Here is a 27,786-nt window from a genome sequence, read left to right on the forward strand (position 1 = left end):
TTTTAACTTTGAAATCCACTGCCTTCTAGTCTCCATGGTTTCTGATGAGAAATCACTGTCAATCTTTTGAGGATGTCTTGTACATGATAATTGTTTATGTCTTGCTACTTTCCAGATTCTGCCTTTGGAATTTGAGTTTGAGTATAATATGCGTAGGTGTAGATCTCTGACTTTTGGATTTTGTTGAACTTTTTGGGAATGTAGATTCATGTTTTTTTCATCATTAGGGAGTTTTCAACCATTATTTCTTCAAATATTCTTGCTTTTCCTTTCTGTCTCTCTTCTTCTGAGAGCCCTATTATTTGTAATATTGGTATGCTTGATGGTGTACCGCAGGTCTCTGAGGCTATTTTTCTGTTTTGTATTTTCTATTCATTTTTCTTCATTCTATTTCTTTCTATTCCTCAGATAGGATAATCTCAGTTGAACTACCTTTAAGTAAACTGATTCTCCTGCATGCTCGAATCTGCTGTTGAGCCCCTCTAATAAATTTTTCATTTCAGTTATTGTACTTTCCAATTCCAGAAGTTCTATTTGATTGATTTTTGTGAATTTCCTTTTTATTGGTATTCTCTTTGGTGAGACATTGTTCTCACACTTTTCTTCATTTTGTTAAGGAAACATGGTTTCCTCAGTTCTTTGAACAAATTTAAAATGGCTCATTTAAAGTTGTTGTGTAGTAGGTTCAACTCCTGGACTTTTCTCAGGGACATTTTCTAGTGATTTGTTTTTCACATGTGTATGGTCCATATTTTCGTCTTTCTTTGCATGGGTCATAATTTTTGTTGAAAATCTGTTATTTAAAATAATATGGCAACTCTGGAAATCAGATTCTTCCTCCTCCTCAAGGTTTTTTGTTGCTTCTGTTTACTTGTTTACTGACTTTTCTGAAATAATTCTGTGACGTCTCCAACTAAAATTGTGGATTTTTCTATTTCTTTCATATTTATCAATTTTTATTTCATGTATTTTGAAGCTGTTTTTATAGATGCATACAAATTTAGAATTGTTATGTCTTCTTAGTGAGTTTACCTTTTATCATTATATAATGTACCTCTTTATCCCCAGCAATTTTATTTGCTCTGAAGTCTACTTGGTCTGATACATAGCTACTGTAGACATGTGAGTAGTAGTTTGAATTCTGGTGATTTTCACCAATCTGCTTGCTACTATTTGCTTTTCACAATCTTCATATAGCTGTTTTATGTACTCTGTCTAGGTTTTACACTTTTAATGAGTGTGAGGTACTATATAGAGTATGCTTATTTCATCTTATCTGGACCTGAAACCCCAGAATATTTTAAAAATAATTTTACTTTTTAATTTTAATTTTATCAAAGTAATGCATATACATAGTTTAAAATAAAATAGTATTACAATACTTTTAATGGAAAATCAGAACTCTCCTTACCCACCCACCCACATCTTTAATTCCCATTCCTCAGAAGCAATTACTTTTAAATATTTTAGATAGTTTTTCTGGTTATTTACCTCAGTATTTCTAAATAACATTTATATTACTACTACTTTTTGATTTTTCAACTTCAGAAATTATGTATTGACTCCCTACTGTGGAGGATATTTATTTCTCTTTTATCAGATACCTCACCACCACCTCCATCCTTCTAATACAGTCGTATTACAATTCTTATGTAAATCAATAATTATTGGAATACCGTTTATATCTGAGCCACATAGTGCATTATGATTACATTTTCTTTCTAGCACAAGATTTTTGTCTTCTCTGGAGTTAATTTTCTTGTTCACTCTTTTTTTTTTCCCCTTACTATTTTGTTTTCTAATATCCCTAAATGTTGTGAAAGCTATAAAAATTCTCAGTATGGTCAATCTCTCCATTCACTGGGGCCAATCTAGATTAACTACTCTTTGGGCCTGCTGAATACCTTTCATCCAAGAGTTTCCCTTCCTGAATATTTAGGGAATTCCCTTTGCCTCACTTCTGGATTGGAACCCCAGTTTCCTACATTCTTGATATTCCTCTTTCTGAATTTTCATTATAATGGAGTACGTCTTCTAGTAGCATCCTGAGAAAGCATACATTTGAAGCAAATGTTTGTCTTTGCCTATAGAGGTTTTAAACTATCTTACAAATAAGTGATGGTTTGGTTTGTATAGAAGTCAGATTGTAGGTCAGAATCCCACCCCCCCACCCCCAATTCAAAGACAATTCTCATCTATCTTCTAGCTTCCAGTGTTACTTTAGAGAAGTCTCATTCCACTCTGATTCCCTGTCTTTTGTATGAGACCTGTTTTTTTTGTTTGTTTTTTGTTTTTCTGTTTTCTGTTTTCCCTCTCTGGAAGATTTTAGGACCTTTTCTTTATCTCAGGTACTTGGAAACTGCATGATGAGATGACTGTATCTTTTCCCTCCTTATCTATACTTGGAAGGCTTCCGCAATTAGGGAAACATTTCCTTCAATTCTGAGACTTTTTTCTTGAATTAATTCTTTGATATATTACTCTCCTCTACTTTTTTTGTTCTCTTCATATGCATCTTGTATAAATCAGAAGTTGGTTTTCACATACTGATCCTCTAATATTCTTAGTTCTTTCCTTCTATCTCTGTCTTTTTGATCTGGAATATTTTATCTTCTAAAACCTACTCTGTATTAAAAATTTTACTATCATTTAAAATTCCCAGAGCTTTTTCTTATTTTCTTTTCTTGTTTCCTGTAGGCAACATGCTACCTCCCTGTGGAAATTAATGATAAGTTTTTGAAGTTTTCTTCTATTCCATGAGTTAGCAAATTACAGTCCACAGGGCAAATCCAGGCCATATCTTGTCTTTGTACAGCTATAAGGTCGGAATGGTATTTACATTGTTAAAGGGTTAAAGAAAGAACAAAAAAATATACAACAGACTGTATGTGGCCTGCAAAGTCTAAAATACATACTGTCTGGCTATTTACAGAAAAGTTTGCCAATCTTTTATTTCCTCTGAGTTTTCCATCCCTGTTTTTGTCTGTTAGTATTGGTTTATTATTATTGTCTTCTTTGTCTTTCATGGTAGAGCCTTTCATTGACTACCTGGAAAAGATATTTTATGCTTAAGAATAAGACATAAAACACTGACTGACAGCTCTGTATGTACAGTTGGGGGGTATTTATAGGCTGGCAAGCTTCACTGTAACCTGGAAGGAACAGGACCACTGTTATTACTATGTGTAGGCCCCTTCTCTTGGGGTGGTTAGATTCATTAGAGAGGAATACTACACTCTCCTGTCTTTTGAGATGTAAGATTGTTAGCCTACTCAGAGCTGAAAAGAAAAGGAGGATGGAGTTCTCACATTTAGTATGTGGACTTTTTAAAAGCCTCCATCATTAATACATACCCAGTGCTAAAGAATACAGAGTCTCTCTGGAGAGTAAACTTGGGTGGGGGAGGGAAATGTCTAACTTGCAACCAATCTCCAGATTTTAACCCTACCTCCACTGACACTTTTATAGAGCCCTCAAGTCCTAAGATTTTCTAGGTATGCATATGCAAGTTCTCGTGGCTTTCACCACTGTAAGTTTAAATTTCAGCTTTCTGTTGCCTGCTAAGTCATTCAGTCATGCATCTGCTTTCTAGCTTTCAAAAATTTGCTGTTGTCCCCTTATCTGCTTATCTGCTATTGTCCCCTCTCCTATGTGTTTTACTTTGTATGTTTGACAATTTTATTTCTTTATTATAATGGTATTTGGGGGAAGGGGTGGAGAGCTATATATGTGTTTGATTTTTATACAGAGATGTTAAAAATCTAAATTTTATATGATATATTTTAAAATATAATTTTATATTTAAAATATAAAATTATATTTTAAAATATAATTTTAAAATAATCTGTAGATTCCAAGGTATCAGACCATAAAATTGGACAGGATATGAAGAAGACAGATTTTGCCAACATTATAGAATACTGCTGAAAAGCAATGGAAAGCCATGGTGCCACTCTATTTTGGTTTCACCTTGGTTTATATTTAAAATGTCATATGGAAGAAAGGCATTTAAGTTTACAAAACAGACAGAAAAAAAGTTTGACCTTTTCTTTTTTCCATTGTTTTCAGACTGCCTGGCTCAAATAAATTATGCCCACTTGAGACAAAGATTATATTTTTAGTAAAGCAGACCAGTTCGGAAATTCATAGTACAGTTGAAACCTGGTCACAAAACCATCTGGTATATTCCCAAAGGTTGTTATTACATTACATAGACTTACATTACTTCAAATACTCTTAACAGTCCTAGGCAGGCTTAAAAAAAAGATAAAAAAATTTTAACTCATTTTGTTTCTGCATACTTTAGACCTTTTAGATATAGGCCTTATAAGAGAGTACTTTTCTATCAATACATATTATAAGTTTTATTAAATGATGGAAAATATTCATTTGATTTTTAAGATATGTTCTTTAATAACAAGTTGCCAAAGGTTGATAGTGATTCCCTGATAATCAGTAAAATATGACTCAATAGTTTGAAAATGTTAATAAAATTAGTACAGTTTTAGATATCAATATAACAATTATCATATTATTCAAGCTATTTCTTTTTCCTCTGTCCAGATGTTTTATCCAATAGCGAGAGTGGTCTACTGGAGTCTCCAACTACTATTGTAGAGATATCTATTTTCTCCCTTCAGTTTTGCCAGTGTGTGCTTCATGTGTCTTGGGGCACTCAGGTTAGGTACATAAACATTATAGTTATTTTTCCTTGGTGAATTGCCCCTTTTAATAACATATGATTTTCTTCATCCTTTATAACAGTTTTGCATATATTTTGACTGATATTAGTATCACTACTCCAGCCCTTTTTTTTTTTTTTTATAATTTTTTTATTTTTTATTGACTTTGTAATAATATTACATTAAAAATATATATGTGAGGTCCCATTCAACCCCACCCCCCCACCCCCCCTCTCCCCCCCCCCAACAACACTCGTTCCCATCATCATGACACATCCACTGGACTTGGTAAGTACATCTCTGGGCACCTCTGCACCTCATATACATTGGTTCACATCATGGCCCATACTCTCCTCTATTCCATCAAGTGGGCCCTGTGAGGATTTACAACGTCCGGTGATTACCTCTGAAGCACCATCCAGGGCAGCTCCATGTCCCGAAGACGCCTCCACCTCTCATCTCTTCCTGCCTTTCCCCACACCCTTTGTCCATTATGTCCACTTTTCCCAATCCAATGCCACCTCTTCTATGTGGACATTGGATTGGTTGTGTCCATTGCACCTCTATGTCAAGATACTCCAGCCCTTTTTTTGGTTACTATTTGCATGAAATATTTTTTCCAACCTTTTAATTTCAACCGGGTTGTGTTTGTATGCCTGAGGTCTTGTAAACAGTATATAGATAGCTCATATTTTTTATCCATTCTATCGGTCTGTGTCTTTTTGTTTGGGGAGTTCAAGCCATTAACATTCAATACTATTGCTGTAAAGGCATTACTTCGTCTATTTTAACCGTTGTCTTTCCTGTTGTCTGTCTTTTTAACCATTAATTTTCCCTTCTTAATAATCTTAATTTCTACACTCTTCTCTCTCACCCTGGCTTTTCCCTTGCAGGCTGCCATACTCCCTTTAGTATCTCTTATAATTCTGGTTCCCTCATCTCTTTGCTCATTGTTTTTGCTTGCTGTTAGTGCTCATTGTCTGCTTGTTGCTTTTGCTTGATGTCTGTCTTTAGGAGGCACTGCGAATTGAACTTATGACCTCCCATGTTCAACTGCTTGAGCCATATCTGCTCCCCTCACCTTCAATTCTGAAGGACAGTTTTTCCAGATGCAGAATTCTTGGCTGGCAGTTTTTCACTTTCAGTATCTTACATAAATCATACCACTTTCTTCTTACCTCCATGGTTTTTGATGAGAGGCTGATGCTGAATCTTACTGAAGTTTCCGTGTACATGATGGTTTGTTTTTCTCTTGCTTTTAGATTGCTCTAGCTCTGATATTTGTCATTCTGAACAGTAGGTCTATTTGGATTTCTTCTATTTGGGGTGTATTGTCTTTCTTGGATATAGGTATTTATATCTTTCATAAAGGTTGAGAATTTTTTGGTCATTATGTCCTCAAATATTCTTTCTGCCCCTTTACCATTCTCTTCTCCTGGGACACCAATAATGTGCATGTTTGTGTGTTCTGCGTTGTCAATTTCCTGAGATCCTGTTCCATTTTTCCCATTAATTTTATCTTCTGTTCTGTCTTTCCCAGTTCAAATGTCCTCGAACAAATTGTCTGAGCAATTCGAATCTGCTATTATGTGCCTTTAATGTAATTTTTAAAAGATTTATTTCTTACCCCCTTATTGTTTGACCTTGCTGTCTGCTCTCTGTGTCTGTTCATTGTGCACTCATCTTTTTTTTTTTTTTTTAAGAGGCATGGGGAACGAAACCCAGGACCTCCAATGTAGGAGGGAGGTGCCCAATAGCTTGAGACACCTCTGCTCCTGTTCGTTGTGCCTCTCATTTTGTTTCCTCATTGTGTCTCTTTGTTGCATCATCTTGTTGTGCCAGCCTGTCGCATCAGCTCGCTGTCTTGTTCGTCCTCCCCAGGAGGCACCAGGAACTGAACCCAGGACCTCCCATGTGGTGGGCAGGCACCCAACTGCTTGAGCCACACCCGCTTTCCTCTAATGTATTTTTAATCTCATCCATTATATCTTTCATTCCCATAAGTTCTGTTACTTTTCTTTATAGGCTTTCAAATTGTTCTTTATGCTCACCCAGTGTCTTCTTAATATCCTTTATCTCTTTAGTCATATTTTCTATCATTTTAAAAAAAGATTTATTTATCCGCTTATCCCCCTTGTTGTTTGTGCTGTCTGCTCTGTGTCTGTTCATTGTGTGCTCTCTGTGTCTGCTCATCTTCTTTTTAGGAGGCACTGGCAACCGAACCTGGGACTTCCTATGTGGGAGGGAGGTGCCTAATCGCTTGAGCCACCTCTGCTGCCTGCTTCTGGTGTTTCTCATGTGTTTCCTCGTTGTGTCAGCTTGCCATGCCAGCCCATTGTGTCAGCTCACTGTTTTGCTCATCCTCTTTAAGAGGCACCAGGAACCAAACCTGGGACCTCCCCTGTGGTAGGTGGGTACCCAACTGCTTGAGCCACATCCACTTCCCTCCCTTCAGTTTTTAATTGATTTAGGAGATTTGTGTGATTATCATTGATTAGTTATCTTAAATCCTGTTTCTCATCATGATATTTGGTTTGTTCTTTCGGCTGGGCCATTTCTCCCTATTTCCTAATATGGCTTGTAATATTTTGCTGATGTTTAGGCAATTGAATTTACTCTGATAGTCAATTTCTCTCTCTTGCCCAGTGTTTTCTTTTTCCCCACAGCTCTTCTTTGATTTTTGGTTCAATTTATTTTAAGTCTTTAAAATTCCCAGCTGAAGTTATCAAAATCAGGCCAGGGACTCACTAATTGGGCAAAGATATTCTCCCAGGAGTTGGAGCCAAAGAAAGACCAAAAGGCAGTTTTTCTCCTTGCAATTTCCTGGCTGGCCTGCAGATGGTGATCATCAACAAACCTGTCCATAGAGGTGTTTCTTTCAACCTCTGCTTTCCTGTGTTTCTGGTCTGGCCAGAGCCAAGATGTAAAATGGGCTCTGCTGGCCAAATTCATTAAAGAGAAATCACTCTCTGCCCTCTGTCATACCCTCTCTTCTTTTGTTAACAACAGATAGGGAGGAGGATGCCCATTCCCCTCTTAGTCAGCTGCAGTGAGCCAGGGGTTTTATCCAGGCTTAATGTTTTGAGGGTGGGGGATAGTTGCCCTTCTGGCCTTCACAGGGGTTTACTAACTCACATTTGTTGTCTTGAATTCTTCGTCACTCTGCCCCTTGCCCTCCTGGGGGTTGCACAGGACTGTCCTGGTCTGCTGACTACCAAAGTGGGTCCCTCAAACAGCTTTTGGCCCTCTCCATTGTTTTTGTGAGAGGGTTAAGCCCTGCCTGCCTACTCCAATGCCATCTTCCCAGAACTCCCTCAATATAACAATTACATATTCTATTAAATTATAAAAAAGCAGCTTGTGAAGCTCCAGAACAGAGGTTCTTAACCATTTTTGTTCCAAGGACTCCTTTGCCAGTCAGGTGAAATGAATACTACTGTAATTTATTTATTGCATACATTCATAGTGAAAGAAGCACTAGATTTCAGTTAAAGGTCAGAGAAAATAAAGATCATAAGTTGAATTTTTTCAACTCAAGCTTACAGCCTCCCTGAAATCTTTCCAAGGACCCCTTAGGGGTGTCTGAATCATGGTTAAGAACTCCTACTCTAGAAGATCTCTAGGCAAAGTGGGAAAAGCATTGAATCTGGCATTTTTTACTAATTCGACAGGCTTTTTGGGGCACTTATGTACCGAGCACTTTGAAAATGCAAAAAAGCATAACACGGATTAGAGTGAATTTACTGATATTCTACTATGGAACTATTGCGATTAGTTATGGAAGAAATTATAGCATTGATACAGAGAAAGAGGCCATAGTAGCTGCTGAGGGTAGGGAGAAGGAAGAAGAGATATGATGTGGGGGCATTTTCAGGACTTGGAGTTGTCCTGGGTGGTACTGCAGGGACAGATGCTAGACATTGTATGTCCTGCCATAGCCCACTAGATGGACTGGGGGAGAGTGTAAACTATAATGTAAACCATTATCCATGCGGTGCAGCAGTGCTCCAAAATGTATTCACCAAATGCAATGAATGTCCCAAGATGATGAAAGAGGTTGTTGATGTGGAAGGAATGGGGTGAGGGGGGTAGGGGGTATATGGGAACCTCTTATATTTTTTTGAATGTAACATTTAAAAAAAAATAGAGAGAGAAAAAAAAGCATAACATGTTTAGGGAGGGAGAAAGAAATATAAACAGGCTATTACAATTTAAGATATGCTATGATAAGCTAATGCGCAAAATGCTACGGGCTTACTAAAGAGTAAATAACTTGTATTAAAGAAATAAAAAAGTCCTCACAGAGGCCACGATCTACAAGTTGGGGTGTATGTGTTTTTCAAATTTTTATTGAAGTAGCATATATACAATATTTCCCATGCAATATTTCATGCATACAATTCAGTGACATTATATTCAAAATGTTCTGCTACCATCACCACCACCCATATCAAAACTTTTTCACTGTCCTTCTGTGTAACAAAAACTCTGTAACCATTGTAGCAGTTTGATATGGTTATGAATTCCAAAAACAGATATTGGATTATGTTTGTAATCTGGTCTGTACCTAGGCATGATTAAGTTATGATTAGGGCTTTGATTGGGCCACGTCATTAGGATGTTGAGTCCACACCCCTTGGTGGCATGGCAAAGGGCAGAGTTGAGGGTTCTTAATGTTGGAGTTTGATGCTGAAGCCTTAAGCTGGAACCCTGGGAAGTAAGCACACAGAGGAAAGAGAAGCAAGCCCCAGGAAGAGAGGAACCCTGAACCCAGAGAGAAGAAAGACCCTGGGAAGAGAGGAACCCAGGAAGCCTGAACCCTTGTAGACGTTGGCAGTCATCTTACTCCAACACGTGAAAATAGACTTTGGTGAGGGAAGTAACTTATGCTTTATGGCCTGGTATCTGTAAACTCCTACCTCAGATAAATACCCTTTATAAAAACCAACCAATTTCTGGTATTTTGCATCAGCACCCCTTTGGCTGACTAATACAACCATTAAGCAGTAACTTCCCATCCACCCCCTCGCCAGCCCCTGGTAACCTGAAATCTACTTTCAGTCATTATGAATTTACTTATTCTAGGTATTTTATATAAGTGAAATCACAAAATATTTGGCCTTTTTTGTCTGGCGAATTTCATTCAGCATGTTTTCAAGGTTACACCATGTTGTAACATGTATCAGAACTTCATTCCTTTTTAATGGCTGAATAATATTCTACTGTACATATTTATCACATTTTGTTTGTCCAGTCATTTGTTGCTGGATACTTGGGATATGTCCACCTTTTGGCCATTGTAAATAATGCTATTATAAACACTGATGTGTAAATATCTGTTTGAGACCCTGATTTCAATTCCTTGGGGGCTTACCTAGAACTGGAATTGCTGAGTCATATGATAATTCTATGTTTAACTTTCTGAGGAACTGCCAAATTTTTCCAAAGTGGACACACCACTTTACATCCCACCACCAGCACACTGTATGAGGGTTCCTATTTCTACAAATCTTCACCAGCACTTGTTATTTTTTTATAACAGCCGTCTTAGTAGGTATGAAGTGGTATATCACTGTAGTTTTAATATGCATTTCCCTAATGTCAAAATGATGTTAATTATCTCTACATGTGTTCATTGGTCATTTGTATATTTTCTTTGGAGATATATCTCCTTTCCAGCTTTTAAAACTGTTTTGTCTTTTTGTTGTTGAGTTGGAATAGCTCTTTGTATATTCTGGATATTAAACCCTTATCTGATATATAATTTGCACATATTTTCTCCCATTCTATAGGTTGTCTTTTTAGTTTCTTGATGTCCTTTGATACAAAACAGTTTTTAATTTTGATGAGGTCCAAATTATTATTAGTATTTTTGGTTGCTAATGATTTTCGTGTCATACCTAAGAATCCATAGCTTAATACAAGGTCCTGAAGATTTTCCCCCCTATTTTTCATGTAAGATTTTAATCATTTAACTCTTATATGAGGTAAGGGTCCACCTTCATTCTTTTGCATGTGGATATCCAGTTTTCCCAGAGCTATCTGTTGAAGAAACTATTCTTTCTCCATACTTAGAGCCCTTGTTGAAAATCAATTGGCCATATATGTATGTGTTTACTTGTGAACTCTCAATTCTATTCTATTGGTTTATATATCTTTCCTTATGCCAGTACCACATTGTTTTGGTTACTACAGTTTTGTAGTAAGTTTGAAATCAGGAAATGGAAGTCCTCCAACTTTGTTATTCATTTTCAAGATTGACTGGCTATCCAGGGCCCCTTGCCATTCCATATGAATTTAATGATAGGTTTTTCTACTTCTTGGGGAAAAAAAAGGCGGCTGGAATTTTGGTCAGGATTGTATGGAATCTGAAAATTGCTTTGGATAATACTGACATCTTAACACTATGAAGTTTTCTAACCCATAAACATGGGATGTCTTTCCATTTATTTAGGTCTTATTTATTTCGGTGATGTTTTGTAGTTTTTAGTGTACAAGTCTTTTACATACTTGGTTAAATTTATTATTATGTTTTAATATTTTAGATGATATCATAAATGGAATTATTTTCTTAAATTCCCTTTTGGATTGTTCACCACCATTGCGTAGAAACACCACTGATTTCTGTGTAATGAGCTTGTAGCCTGAAGTTAATAATTAACTCTAATAACTTTCTTGTGGATTCTTCAGGATTTTCTCTATAAGGGATCATGTCAGCTAAGAATATAGTTTTAGTTCTTCATCTCCAATTTGAATACCTTTTCTTTTTCTTCTTAATTGTTCTGGCTAGAACTTCCAATACAATGTTGAATGTGGGCAGCCTTACCTTGTTTCTGATCATTGGGGGAAAGCTTTCAGTCTTTGACCACTGAGTATAATGTTAACTGTGAGTTTTTCATATGTGCCCTTTATTACGTTGGGAAGTTCCCTATTCCTAGTTTCCTGAGCATATTTATTAAGAAAGGGTGCTGGATTTTGTCAAATGCATTTTTCACTTCAATTGAGAGATGAACTTGTGGTTTTCATCCTTCATTCTATTAACGTGGCATATTCCACTAACTGGTTTTCTTATTTTGAGCTATCCTTGCATTTCTGGGTTATTTTGCACGTCATGGGGTATAATCCCTTTAATGTGCTTTTTGATTCAGTCTGCTAATAGTTTGTTGAGAATTTTTGCATCTATATTCATAAGTGAATTTTCTTTTCTTGTGGTATCTTCATCTGGCTTTGGTATTAGGGTGATGCTGGCCCAAAAAAATGAGTTGGGAAGTGTTCCACCCTCTTAAGTTTTTTGGAAGAGTGAGCAGAACTGGAGTTGTCTTCTTGGAATGTTTGGTAAAATTCACCAGTGATGCCATCTGGTCCTATTCTTTGTTGGGAGGTTTTTGATTACTGATTCAATCTCTTTACTTGTTATTGGTCTGTTGAGATCTTCTAATTCTGCCTGAGTCAGTGTGGGTAGTTTGTGTGTTCTAGGAATTTGTCCATTGTATCTAGGATATCTAACTTGTTGGTGTACAATTGTTCATAGATTCCTTTTACAATCCTTTTTATTTCTATGGGGTCAGTAGTAGTGTGTCCCTTTAATTTCTGATTTTAGTTATTTGTGTGTTCTCTCTTTGTTAGTTTAGCTAAAGGTTTGATAATTTTATTGATCTTTCCCAAAAAAATCCACTTTTTGTTTAGTTGGTTTTCTGTATTTTTAAAATTCTCTATTTCATTTATCTCTGTTCTACTCTTATTTCCTTTCTTGGGCTCACTTTTTCTAGATTCACCAGTTATGAGGTTACAACTCTGATTGAGATCTTCCTTTTTTTTAGTGTAAGCATTTAGAGCTATAAATTTCCGTCACAGCTCTGCCTTTGCTGCATCCCATAAGTTTTGGTATGTTTTGTTTTCATTTTCATTCACCTCAAGATATTTCCTAATTACCCTTCTGATTTCCTCTTTGGCTCAATGCTTAAGAGTACATTGTCTAATTTCACATATCTGTGAACTTTCCAATTCTACCACTGTTTTATTTCTAGCTTCACTCCATTGTGATAGAAGATACATTATATGATACCAATCTTTTTTAATTTATTAAGAATGATCCATGTGCACTGGAGAAGAATGTGTATTCTGCTACAGTTGGGTGAAGTGTTCTGTATGTGTCTGTAGTCCTACTTGTTTTACAGTATCATTCAAGTCTATTTCCCCATTGATCCTCTGTCTAGATATTCTATCCTTTATTGTAAGAGAATACTGATTTAACCTCTTTGCTTATAATTGGTCAGTTGAGATACTGTTTCTTCTTTAGTCAGTGTAAGTAATCTGTATGTTTTCTAAGGATTAATCCATTTCATTTATGCTATCTGATTTGTTGGCATACAACTATTCATAGTATCCTCTTATGATTCCTTTTACTTCTGTAAGGTCAAAAGCAATGTTCCCACTTTCATTTTTGATTTTAGGTGTCCTCTTTTCTCATTGATACCTAGTTGAAGGTTTGTGAACATTATTGAGCTTTTCAAAGAACTAGCTTTTGGTTTCATTGAGTCTCTCTATTGATAGTCTATCCTCTATTTCATTTATCTCCACGCTAATATTTATTATTTACCTTCTTCTGCTCATTTTGGATTTAGTTTGCTCTTCTTTTTCTAGTTCTTCTAGATGTGAGGTTACTGATTTGAGACCTTCTTTTTTAATATAAACATTACAGCTATAAATTTCCCTGTGAGCACTGCCTTTCCTGCATGTCACGAATTGGTATATTGTGTTTTCATTTTAAATAGTATCAAGGTATTTTCTAAATTCCCTTCTAATATTTTCTTTGATTCATTGGTTATTTAAGAATGCGTTGTTTAATTTCCACATAATTCTGAATTTTACAGATCTTTTGTTATTCATTTCTAGTTTCATATATTGTATGATTTTAATCTTTCTGAATATATTGATAATTTTTGTGACCTAACATGGTTTATCCTGAAGAATGATCCAAGTGCACTTTGAGAAGAATGTGTAATTTGCTGTTGTTAGTTGAAGTGTTATTATATGTCTGTTAGGTCTAGTTGAGTATGATATTAGTTCTGTTTCCTTATTGATCTTCTGTCTACATGTTCTTCCATTATTGAAAATGGTATATTGAAATCTTATATTATTAATGTAGAACTGTCTATTTCTTCTTACAAACCTGCCAGTATTTGCTTCATTTATTTTGGGGCTATGCTGTTAGGTACATGCATATTTACAGTTTTTACAGCTTTTTGTTGAATTTTTGCCTTTATCTATATAGTGGCCTTCTTGGTCCCTTATAACAGGTTTTAACTTAAAGTCTATTTTAACTGATATTAATATAACTACCCCCACTGTCATCTGTTTACTTTAACCTTTATTTATTTTTATATCACTGTTTCAAGTTACTGAGTTAACACATGATAATAACTATAATAACAATAAATCTGCTTTAGCCAGAGGTTACACTGCCCCCTTATTTTTTGTTCATTCCTCAATCTTGAGGAATATAGGACAACACCCACTCTGACTGCTTCAGGCTGAGAAGGCACATAGATATTATGGGGCAGAGGAATGGAATTTTTTTGCTTGCAGGTAAAGATACTCCTTGCTTTGGGGATTGGACTTGTCCATCATCATTGTTCTGTTAGTTGTCCAGGTTAGGCCCAAAGAACTGGGGAGTAGGAATTGGCTGCTTCTTTGCTGGGTTTCACGGCTCAACTGGCATAGGAACAATCTGAAGGCTTTGAGTTTCTGACTTAAAAAAAAAAAAAGAAAATAATAGTATAGAATAAAAGAATCAGAGGAATCATGATTGGGGATTTATAAATGAGTATAACTATGTTATACAGGGAAAACACCTTTTCATGTATTCCCAGATAGAGCACGCCAAGGAGGTGCTGCTTTCATGTGCCCATAAGGTTTGCCTGTAGTGTCCAGACAACCCTAGGGCCCTCCCTCATGAGCACTTTTGTTCAAGGCTTTGTTTACTGTGGCAGTTTGTGAAGTCTGGCTGAGACCTGTATAAATATAACTTCCAGAATGACCTCCTGACTAACTTTGAAATCTTTTAGGCATAACATCTCTATTTTATTTAATATTTACCCCCTTTTGATCAAAGGTCATTTTCCAAATGCATCACTGATTAAAACTTGGTAATAATCCCACTTGTTTACTTTTTTGCATGGAATAGTTATTCTATCCGTTCACTTTCAAACTATTTGATTTTTCGAATTTAAGGTGAGTTTCTTGTAAACAGGTTACAGTTGGGGCATACTTTCACATACATTTTATTAGTTTCTGCCTTTTTGAGTACAGTTTAATCCATTCACATTTTAAAGTAATCACTGATAATGCAGGATTTACTTCTCATTCTATTTGTTTTTTTTTGTAAGTCTTATTCTTTTGTCTTTTCTCATTTCTTCTATTACTGACTTGTGTTTAATCTTTTGTAGTGAATCATTTAGAATTTCTTCTCATTTCCTTCTGTACATATTTTTTAGGTATTTTCTTTATGGTGTTCATGAGGATTAAATTTAACTTCCTAAATCTAAAACAATCTTTCTATACTTCTCCATGCCTTCTCCGATTTTATGTTATTGTTCTCACATATTACATCTTTATACACTGTGTTCCCAATACCACATATTTTTAATTACTTCATAAGAATTTGTATCTTAGATCATGTAAGAAGTTAAAAGTTGAGTTACAATCCAAAAATATAATAGTACTGGCATTTGTATTTACCCATGCAGTAACCTTTACTTTATTTCTTCATAGAGTTTCAAGCTATTTTCTTTCAGTCTGAAGAATAACATTTAGTATTCCTTGTAGGGAAATTCAGTGGTGATGAAATCCCTCAGGTTTTTGTTTTTTTAAAATCTGGGAATCCTTAATCTGTTCCTCATTTTTAAAGGACATTTTTGATGGACAGAATTCTTAGTTGACAATTTTTTTCTCTTAGCACTTAAATATGTCATTCTACTCTCTTTTCACCGCCATGGTTCCTGATTAGAAATCACCATTTAATCTTACTGAAGCTCCCTTGTATATGACTATTGGCTTCTCTCTTTGTCTTTGGCACCTGACAGTTTGATTATAATGTATCTCGGTATGAAGCTCTGAGTTTATCCTATTGGGAGTTTGTTGCACATGTTGGATGTTTATAACGTGTTTTGTTAAATTTGGGGAGCTTTCAGCCATTATTGTGTCAAATAATTTTTTCTGCCCCTTTCTCCCTGGGGTTTGCTTTTTTTCTTCTTCTTATTGTCAAAGTCTGTAGTAGCATTTTTGTCTAGTGATTTTTCCAAACTATTTATTCTAAGACTCTATACCTTGACATGTCATGACTTGTCATTACTGAAGTCTTTGTTCCTTAAGTTTGTACTCAGCTAGTGTTATGACAGAAAGAGACTACCTTGAATGCCAGGAGCTTAAAAGAAAAAAACAAAAATCAAAGCACCACTCCCAGTGTTTGTAGATTTGCTCTGTGCTTATTTTCTCCTTTAGCACTTAGCCAGCCTTACAGTGGGCCTAAAAACCACCCTGAGGTGAAGACATAAGGTTCTCCCAGGTCTTTTCTGAACATACATCTTTTCCTGGGCATATGTGGCTTTACCAATTCTCTCACATACATGGACAATCTGGTTTTCCCTGGATATCTGAAGCCTTTCTTTCCAGACCAACGCACTAATGTATGTCACAAAACATATAGGGAAGCAGCTGTGGCTTAATCAGTTGGTCTCCCATCTGCCATATGGGAGGCCCCGGGTTCGCATCCCAGGGACTCCTTGTGAAGGCAGACTCACCCGCACACTGCGGAGAGCCACCTGGCCCACAGACGCCACGGAGCACTGGCCGGCCCACAGGTGCCACGGAGAGCCGACTTAGTAAGGTGATACAACAAACAAAAAGGGAGATAAGCAAAAACACAGAAGAGTGTGCAGCTAATGGACACAGAGGATAGCAAGCAAGGTGCAAAGGTGGAGGGGAAATAAAAATTAAAACAAAAAAAAAAAACCCATATATTTGCCCCCGGCAGCTGTAGTTTGATTGTTTTCTTATGGTGTTTCAGGGGCCATGCCAGCTGCTGTTTTATCTAGAGCAAGTTCTGGGACCAGCGACACAGAGACAAGTGTTTTAGGTCAGAACTTCAGGATGCCACCCAACAGTGTGGTACAAACATACATACAACCCAATATGCACAAAAAGATTACTCTGCTCCCTCCAGAACCCAGGACTAGGGCCTTGCACTGGCAGTGTCAGTTGATGCCACCAAGCCAGGGAGTGGGTGGGGGAGAGAAAAGCAAAGACCCTGTATTAGTCAGCAAAAGAGGTGCTGATGCAAGGCACCAGAAATCTGTTGGTTTTTACGAAGTGTATATATTTGGGGTAGAAGTTTAAGAGTTACAAGGCCCTAAAGAATCCTCCTGAAGGTACCATAAGAGGTACTTTCTCACCAAAGTCTGTTGCCACTTGTTGGAGCAAGATGGTTACCACAATCTCTGCAAGGGTTCAGCCTTCTTCCTCTTAAGGCTTCATGGGCCCAGCTTCTTCCCATCTCAGCTGTAGGGTAGAGGGCTTGTTTCTGGTCTCTTCAGCAGCAAATTATCAGGTGAATGGCTCAGCTCTCCCCGGAGCTTTAGCTGTTTGAGACGTCTCCTTTCTGTCACACGGCAGGACTGAAATGACTAAGTTCTCTCCTCTTCTGTGCCTTCTTCTGTGTCCACGGAACTCCCCTTCCTCTGTGTAAGTGTCCTTTATATAGCCCATCTAGGGGGCTGGGACAACCTATTGAGTTAAAACGTACTGATGTGGTCAAATCAAAGCCCTAGTCTTAACATAATTTAATCAAAGACATCTCAGTTGAATCTAATACAATCAGACAAACAGACCAGTTTACAAACAACCTCTCTTTTTGGAATTCATAAATAATCTTAAACTGCCACAGGCACCATGATGTTTTCCTACTGTTTTTAAGTTGCTTTCCAGTAACTGCAATTATTTAACTTTTTTCCAGAGCTCTGAGAAAGTTATTCTGCCAGTTTATGCTGGTAGTCCAATGTTGTTTTGGGGGTTAGAAGGTGAGAATTTCTTACTCCGCCATCCTACTTACATAACAGCCAAGATCTGTTCTTCTTTTAACTAGGTTTTAATTGATAAATCTGCCAAATGGAAGTATATGGGAACATATGTGCCAAGGCAGAGAATGATGAAAGGATATGTGTTTAAGGAATAGTAAGAAATTTAGTGGATAGAGTGTATTGTTTAATAGTGAAAAAGCAGGTCTTGAGGTTTAGAAGTAGGTGGGGCCAAGATGTGAAGGGCCATTTTGATTTTAAAGATTTATTTTTTATTTATTTCTCTCCTCTCCTCCTCCCCCCACCAGTTGTCTGCTCTCTGTGTCCATTCACTGTGTGTTCTTCTGTGACTGCTTCTATCCTTATCAGCGGCACCAGGAATCTGTGTTCCTTTTTGCTACGTCATCTTGTTGCGTCAGCTCTCTGTGCATGTGGCACCATTCTTGGGCAGGCTGCACTTTCTTTTGTGCTGGGCGGCTCTCCTTATAGGGCGCACTCCTTGTGCGTGGGGCTCCCCTATGCGGGGGACACCCCTGCGTGGCACGGCACTCTGAAGGGGCATTTTGTAACATGGTAATCTAAGACAGGTAATTTAATCTTTCAAATTTATTTTTTTAAGCAATGAAATAAAATGTGGAGTACTGACATGTTGTTCTTGGAAATGACCAATAGAGAGAACAAATGAGATAAGATATGTAGAAAAGGTTTATAAATGACAAGGTATGATACAAATGCAAATGGGCTAATATGAATGCACAAACTAAATCAAAATTCTGGATTTAGTTAGGGTAGATTATAGTTAATTGGGTTCTTGACTTGATTGCAAATATATCGAACAGTCATGTTTTCATGATTTTATACTTAACCTGTGTTCTTTTATTTGAATTGACTGCATGCCTCACAGCTTCCTGGGTAAAAGATTATTACAGTGCTAAATAAATTATAAATTTTCCAAATAGAGAATATAAAATTCTAAATTCGGTTACACAGAAACTATTGTAGTTTAAATAAATTGGATGCTGATGTCCTACAATATGAATTTATGGTATAAAATGCTTAAAAAATTGTTCCACAGAGTACAAATCTTAATGGCCCAGAATCCTTGGAAAATGGCATATTGTAATTAATTTTATGGTTTAATTGGCATTAAATCTTTAGCATGACAATAGTTTGTGTGAACCCTTCTTGAATCGTGTTAAAATACTGTCCATTCCTACTTTTCAAAAAAGTAACTATTTTATCTTTTCTTTCTTCAGCTGTTTAATATCATTCAGTTTCAATATTATCCCTTACCACTAATCATTATGCAGTAAGATAAATGTAGATGGCATTGGAAATTATGGATTACCATCACACTTTCTACTTACATTCAGTGACTGAAATTACACTTTGTAAGCAGATCATCTCCTCATATTGACTGGCATATCCTTTTTGATCCCCAACTTTTTTTTTCCTTCGGGGTGGTGGGGTGTCCATTTTTACTTGTTCCTAAGACAAAACTTTTACGGTTTGGTGATAAGCTTCCTTCAATAAATTTTTACTGAGCACCTTTGTATGCCATTCATTGTTTGACCAATCATAAATCTTCTGTGAACTTTAGCATACTTTGTGTTTTGTTTTGAGGTGATTTATTCTATTATCTGTATTCAGTTTTCACTTATGATAGCCATCATTGAAAATATACCAGTTCCTAGGGTTCCAGTTAACTAAAGTTTTACAAAAGTTATTATAAGGAGTAAAGTACCAAGATTAGCTCCACATGTAACCCTGGCCACAGATGATATGACAATAATATTATATTAATTTCACTTACCTACCTAGGGCCTGGTTTAAGGCCCTGTATGCTTGAATTTCATACCACTGACGACCAGGTAAAAGCCCCCTCAATTTTGAATGCTGGTCATTGTAGTGTCGCTTTAGTTCAACCTAATAATTTAAAAGTATATAAAAACATTGTAGAATTGTTAGTTTTAAAAACCATATTAATTTCTAACATTTTGAATATCATTTTATTGTAGTAGAATAATTTTATTTAGCTTTTTTAGTACTGATTTTTAAAATTCACTTAAAACATTTTAATTCAACCTTAGATACATTAAATTACCTCATGCATATAATTAATTAGCTGTATGAGGATTCCAATCAGTTTTGTTGTATAATTTACATATACTAATTTAATGAAATCCACAAATTTTCAGTGTATGAGTTTTGACAAATGCATAGTCATGTAATCACCACTACAACATAATATAGAACATTTTCATCACCACAAAAAGTTCTTTCCTATCCCTTTGTAGTCCATTTCCTTTTTCCACAACTGGTCCTGGCCAAAATTTCTTTCTGTTACAACAGTTTACCTTTCATGAATTTTTAGAATTTTATGTAAATGTTACCATACAGTATGTAATCTTTTGTGTCTGCTTTCTTCCATTTAGCAAAATACTGTTGGAATGTATATGAATGGTTCATTCCTGTATATTTATATTCTTTGCCTTTTAGTTGGGATATTTAGACCATTTATAGTTAAATGTAATTATTGTTATGACTAGAGCTATCACTTTGCTATTTTTTCTATCTTAACATTTACTAATTCTTCTGCCTTCTTCAGTCAGCTATTAAAATTATCCACTGATTTCCATTTGGTTCTTTTCTCCTCTCTGATATACACACACATAGAGAAAACATGAGCAGGGATAAATATTAAACAAGACTGGCAATAGATTGGCAATATTTGGTCAACGGAGGTATATTAAGCAATTCTCTCTTTTTGTGTGTGTATAATTTTTCCCATAACAAAACCTTTTTAGAAAATAAAATTCAATAGTAAAGAAACAAGAGAGACCAGATTTACCCTTCTGCTTAAAAACATAAGAAAACTGTACAAAATTATGAAACAGTGGTTCTCAGAATTGGACAAATGAGATCCCTGAGAGGAAGGAAACAAGGTAAGCCCTACAATTATTACATATGATCCAGAAATCCTACTACTAGGTACATGCCCGGAAGAAGTGAAAGCAGGTACACAAAAGACATATGCATGCCAATGTCCATAACAGCATTATTTACAATTGCTAAAAGATGGAAGCAACCCAAGGGTCCATCAACAGATGAATGGAATATTATTCAGCTATAAGAAGGAATGAAGTACTGACATATGTGATAACGTGGATGAACCCCAAGTTATGTTGACTGAAATAAGCCAGACACAAAAGGACAAATATTGTATGATTTCACTGATATGAGCAAAGGAGAGTGAGAAGACTTGTGGATGTAAAGACTGGAAGATTGGTTACCAGAAGATGAAGGGGAGTAGAGATTGGTGAGCCAATGCTTAATTTGTACAGAATTTATAATTAAGTTTGTTGTAATGGTTTAGAAATGGATAGAAGAGATGGTGGCACCGCGATACAAGTGTAATTAACAATGCTGAAGTGTAAATGTGAATGTGGTTGAAGGGGGACGTTCTGGGCTACCCATAATGCTAGAAGGGAAATGAGGATAAAATGGGTGACTGTATAACTCAATGAACTCTGGGATGGCCAAGGTTTGTGGTTAAGAATACAAATATAAGAATGTTCCTTCAGGGTCTATAACAAAGGTACATCACTAGTACAGGGTGTTGTTATTAGGGTGATATATAGGAGAAAAAGCATACTTCTATGGAATATAAATGTATTTGTGTTGTCATAGGTATGTTTTTTTGATAGGCAGAGTCCTACAGTGTAGTTAACAAAATATTAAACCTCCATCCTGGGGAGGTCCTGCTACTTTCTCAAATAAAATGGTAAAAATCTCTGGAATATATAAGCCGTGCCTAATAAAAGAAAACAGGCCAATATGCCAACCCCTCAATCTAAATGCTTGTACTTATAAATCTTATTCCTGTAAGAATGAAACTTATAGCCTAATAACAACTGATACCTAAGAGTTACCTCCTGAAAACTTCCTTATTACTCAAATGTGGCCTCTCTTTAAGCCAAACTTTGCACATAAACTCACTACTCCCCACCCCCGGACACAGGGCATGACTTGACACAGGGCATGACTCGTAGGCAAGAGCCTTCCAGGCACTGAGGGATTAATACCAAGAGCTAACTAGTGGTACATTTGGAAAAATACCTTGACCAAAGGGGGAAACATTACATAAAAAAGAGTTTTTATGGCTAAGAGATTTCAAAATGAGTCAGGAGGTCATTCTGGAGGTTACCTTTATGCAGGTCTAGAGAGATTTCACTATCTGCCACAGTAAACAAACTACAAACAAAAGTGCTCCCAAGGGGAGACAGATCCAAGATGGCATTGGAGTAGCTCAGACAGGGCACAGCTCTCTTGCAAAATAGGGGAGAAGTCATAGAAGTCATTTGAGGGAGCCACTTTGGGGACCTACAGACCAGGAGAGTGCCACACGCATTGTCTGCCAGGGACTGGGGACAGAGAGAGGGAGATGTCAAAGGGGAAATTGTGAGTCAATGCCCCTGGGCTGGAAATGCCACCCACCCCCCACCCACAAGGCGAACAGCCTTGGGAAAACCTGTGGCTGAGTGTCCAATGGAGAGGGGAAAGGACATATTCCTTCCTGGGAAGAGGGAGGGTGCAGTGGAGGGCTGAATGTGGCTTCTTGTTGGTGAATGTAACCCCCATAACTTGGTGGTTCAGAAGAGCTAGTTACTGGAAATTGAAGGTTTCATCCCTGTGGAAGGATTTGACAAGGAGTGCCACATGCCAGTCAGCTGGAGAAGTGAAGGAAGAGAGGCTTGACTCTCCTTTTTCTTTCCCAAGCACTGTAGATCTGGTTTGTGCCCCAATAGTGGCTCCCTGCCCCTATTTTGTTGACTTATATAGGTCAAGCTTAAAGTTTTAGAAAAAATTTCAATTAAAAATCATAGAAGAGTTGTGAAATAAACCACTAGGCAAAAGAGAGAAATTGATCAACAGAGCAAAATTACCAAGATAATCAGATGCCTAGATATCAACAAAAGATAACAAGCCATTCTAAGAAACAGGAAGATATGATCCAGCAAAAAGAACAAACCAAGAATCCAGACAAGACACAAGATTTAAGACAACTAATCAATGATATTCACACAAAACTCCTTAACGAATTTAAGAAGATAAATGAAAACATGACTAAAGAGATAAAAGATATTAAGATGATACTCTGTGAGAGCAAAAAAAAAAGTAACAGAGCTCATGAGACTGAAAGACACAATGGATGAGATTAAAAATACATTACAGGGAGAGTGGATATAGCTCAGTATTTGAGTGCCTGCTTCTCACATACAAGATCCCAGTTCAGTCCTTGGTACATCCTTAAAAAAAAAAAAAAGATTAAAAAAAAAAACATTAGAGGCATATAACAGGTTTGAAATGATTGATGAATAAGTGAAACTGAAGACAGAACATTTGAACTTAAAAAGGTAGGAGGACAGAAAAAGGCACGTAAAAATTGAACAGGGTCTCAGGGAATTGAATGACAGTGTAAAACATACAAACATACATGTTATAGGTGTCCCTCCTTATGAAAGACATGAAAATCAATACTCAAAAAGGGCAACGTACCCCAAACAGAATAAATCCAGAAAGACCTACTCCAAGACATCTACTATTCAGAATGTCAAAGGCCAAAGATAAAGAGAGAATTCTGAGAGCAGTAAGAGAAAAGCAATGTATTAGTTTCAAGGGAGTCTCAATAAGACTAAGTGCCATCTCTCATAGAAACCAGGGAGGCAAGATATATTTAATGTACTGAAAAAGAAAAACTGCCAACCCCAAATTCTTTTTCTGGCAAAACTATTCTTCAGAAACAAAGGTGAGTTTAAAGTCTTCACAGACAGACAAAAACTGAGAGTATGTTATCAAGAGATAACATCTTGGTATCTGCAAGAGATAGTAAAGGATGTGTTATAGCCTGAAAGGAAAAGCCAAGGAGGAGAGCCCTGGATAAGGGTATAAAAATGAAGAATACAAGTAAGAGAAACTAAAAAGGTTGAAAGACAAAAGATATGACAATTGAAAGCCAAGGGATAAAATGGATGAAGTAATGCCTTTAAAGTAGTAATACTGAATGTTAATGGATTGAACCCTCCAATTAAAAGACACAGACTGATAGAATGGATAAAAAAAAGGAGCCATTTATTTGTTGTCTACAAGTCACCTTAGACACAAGGACACAATCAGGCTTAAAAGGAAAGGTTGGGGGAAGCAAACTTGGCCCAATGGATATGGCATCTGCCTACCACATGGGAGGTCGGCGGTTCAAATCCCGGGCCTCCTTGACCCGTGAGGAGCTGGCCCATGTGCAGTGCTGATGCACGCAAGGAGTGCCGTGCCACACAGGGGTGTCCCCCGTGTTGGGGAGCCCCACGCGCAAGGAGTGCGCCCCATAAGGAGAGCCGCCCAGCACCAAAGTAAGTGCAGCCTGCCCAAGAATGGCGCCAGGCACGCATGGAGAGCTGACACAAGATGATGTAACAAAAAGAAACAGATTCCCAGTGCCACTGATAAGGACAGAAGTGGTCACAGAAGAACACACAGCAAATGGACACAGAGAGCAGACAACTGGGGGGGAAGGGGCAATTAATAAATGAATGAATAAATAAATCTTTAAAAAAAAAAAAGGAAAGGAAAGGTTGGAAAAAGATATTCCATGCACATAGTAATCAAAAAAGAGTTGGAGTAGCAATATTAATATCAGATAAAATATATTTTAAATGCAAAACTGTTATAAGAGAAAGATGGTTATCATATTTTAGTAAAAGAGACAATTCACCAAGAAATAACAATAATAAATATTTATGCACCTAATATAGGTGTCTCAAAATATATGAGACACACACTAGCAAAACTGAAGGGAGAAACAAACATCTCTGCAATAATAGTTGAAGACTTCAACACACTACTCTCAGCATTACATGGAACATCTTGATAGAAGATAAATAGGGAAACTGAGAACTTAAACAATATAATAAATGAACTAGATCTAGTAGACAGTTATAGAATATTATTCCCCAAAACAGAAGGATATACCTTCTTCTCAAGTTCTCATGAGTCTTTCTCCAGGATAGACCATATCCTGGGACGTAAGTAAATCTCAATAAATTTAAAAACATTAAAATTATACAAAACACTTTCTCTGTCATAATGGAATACAGCTGGAAATTAATAACAGGAAGAAAAAGGGAAAATTCCAAATACATGGAGATTGAACAATACACTCAAATAATCAGTAGGTCAAAGAAGAAATTGCAAGAGAAATCAGTAACTACCTCAAGACAAATGAAAACGAGAACAAAACATATCAAAACTTATGGCAAAACTGAGGGGCAATTTTTAGCCTTCAATACTTACATTAAAAAAAGAAGAGCAAGCAAAAATAAAAGACTGAACTGCACACCTGGGGGAACTAGAAAAAGAGCATCAAACCAATCCCAAAGCAAGAAGAAGGAAAGGAATAATAAAGATTAGAGCAGAAATAAATGAAATGGAGACCAGAAAAACAATATAGAAAAGTAACAAAGTGTAAAGTTGGTTCTTTGGGAGCTGAGGTGGCTCAAGCAATTGAACACCTGTCTCCTACATGTGAGGTCCCAGGTTCTGTTCACAGTGCCTCCTAAAATTAAGACAAGCACGCAGCAAATGGACACAGAGAGGAGACAGAGAGCACAAACAGCAAGGAGGGGTATAAATAAATAAATCTTTGAAAAAAAAAGTTGGTTCTTTGAGATCAACAAAATTGATAAATCCTTAGCTAGATAAACAAAGAGAAAAAAAGAGAAGAAGCAAGTAAATAAAATCAGAAATTAGAAGGGGGACATTACCACTGACCCAGCAGAAATAAAAGAAATCATAAGAGAATACTATGAACAACTGTATGCAAACAAACTAGATAATGCTGATGAAATGGAAATTCCTGGAGACACATGAAAAGTCACACTCATTCTAAGAAATGGAAGACCTTAACGAACCAATCACAAGTAAAGAAATGGAAAAGTCCAGGACAGATGGCTTCACAAATGAATTCTACCTATCATTTAAAGAAGATCTAATACTAATCTTGCTCAAAGTCTTCCAAAAAACTGAACAGGAAGGAATGCTACTAAACTCATTCTATGGAGCCAACATTACCCTAATACCAAAGCCAAATAAAGATATTACAAAAAAAGAAAAATTATAGACCAATCTCTCTAATGAAAATAGATGCAAAATCCTCAACAAAATACTTGCTTAAATGAATCCAAAAACACATTAAAAGAATTATTCATCATAATCAAGTGGGTTTTTAACCAGGCATGCAAGGCTGGTTCGTCACAAGAAAATCAATCAGCATAATACATCACAGTAATAAATCAAAAATGAAAAATCCATGATATTATCAATTGATGCAGAAAAGGCATTTGACAAAATACAGCATCCTTTCTTGATAAGCATACTTCAAAAGATAGGAACTGAAGGTAACTTTCACAACATGATAAAGGGCATATATGAAAAACCCACAGCTAATATTGTACTCAATGGTGAAAGACTGAAATATTTCCCATTGAGATTGGGAAAAAGACAAGGATGCCCACCAACACCACTATTATACACTATTGTGCTAAAAGTTCTAGCTAGAGTAATTAGGCAAGAAAAGGAAATAAAAGCACCCAAATAGGAAAGGAAGAAGTAAAACTTTTGCTATTCCCTGATGATATGGTCCTATACTTAGAAAATCCTGAAAAATCCACAATAAAATATTAAAACTTACAGATGTTTTCAGTAAAGTGGCAGGATACAAGATTAATACACAAAAATTGAGTGTTTCTATATACTACTAATGAACAATCTGAGGAAAAAGTCAGAAAAAAAATCCATTTATAACAGTGACTAAAAGAATCAAATATTTAGGAATAAACTTAAATAAGGACATAAAGGACCTGTATTCTGAAAACCATAAAATATTGCTAAAAGAAATCAAAGGTGATCTAAACAAATGGAAGAATATTCTGTTTTCATGGGTTGGAAGGCCAAATATCAGTAAGATGTGAATTCCATCCAAACTGATCTACAGATTTATTGCAATCCCAATTTTGGAAAAAGCCAATTATAACATTTATCTGGAAGGATAAGAGTCCCCAAATGGCCAAAACTATGTTAAAAAAGAAAAACAATTAGAGGACTCTCACTTCTTGAATTTACAGCATATTATCTAGCTAAAGAAGTAGAAACAGCATGGTACTAGCATAAAGCTTGGCTAATGAAAGCAAACTGAGAATTCAAAAATAGATCCTCACACATCTATGCTCAAGTGCTTTTTGACAAGGCTGTCAAACCTACTCAGCTTGGCAGAATAGTCTATTCAACAAATGGTGCTTGGAAAACTAGATATCCATATCTAAAAGAAAGAGAACCCTATCTCATACCTTAAACAAATATTAATTCAAAATGGATCAAGGACCTAAATATAGAAATTAGAACCATAAAACTCCTAGAAGAATATGTAGAGAAACATTTTCAAGATCTTGTGGTTGGTGGTGGTTTCTTGGACTTTACATCCAAAGCACAAGAAATAAAACAAAAAATAGATAAATGGGATTGCCTTAAAATTTAAAACTTCTGTATTTCAAGCAATTTTGTTAAGAAAGTGAAAAGGCAGTGAATTCAGTGGGAAAAAAATCTTAGGACACCACACATCTGACAAGGGTTTGATTTCCATGTCATATTAAAAAAGATCACACAACTTAATTAGAAAACAACAAGCACCTCAATTTAAAATGGGCTGAAGACTTTTCCAAAGCACATATAAATATGGCCAAAAGACACATGAAAAGATGCTCAACATCATTGGCTGTTGGGGAAATGCAGATCAAAACTACAATGAGATGTCATCTCCCATCATATAGAATGGCCATTATTGAAAAAAACAAACATAAAACTGTAAGTGCTGGAGAGTATGTAGAGAAATAGGAACACTCCTTCACTGTTGGTGGGAGTGTAAAATGGTGACACCTCTGTGGAAGTCATTGGGAGGTTGCTCAGGAAACTAAATATAGAAC

At 36.3% G+C, this 27,786-nt stretch overlaps 1 protein-coding gene across 1 annotated transcript in view; it reads right to left on the minus strand.

Annotated features, from left to right (window-relative positions):
- BRIP1 (BRCA1 interacting DNA helicase 1) overlaps nt 1-27,786 on the minus strand; it is a 289,439-nt gene that overhangs the window by 38,938 nt on the left and 222,715 nt on the right. Inside the window, exon 17 of the mRNA XM_012525899.4 lies at nt 19,569-19,681. Coding sequence (XP_012381353.2) covers nt 19,569-19,681 — 113 coding nt within the window. The remainder of the gene's footprint in view (nt 1-19,568; nt 19,682-27,786) is intronic.

Source organism: Dasypus novemcinctus, chromosome 21 (assembly GCF_030445035.2).
Source record: "Dasypus novemcinctus isolate mDasNov1 chromosome 21, mDasNov1.1.hap2, whole genome shotgun sequence".
Lineage (NCBI taxonomy): Eukaryota > Metazoa > Chordata > Mammalia > Cingulata > Dasypodidae > Dasypus > Dasypus novemcinctus.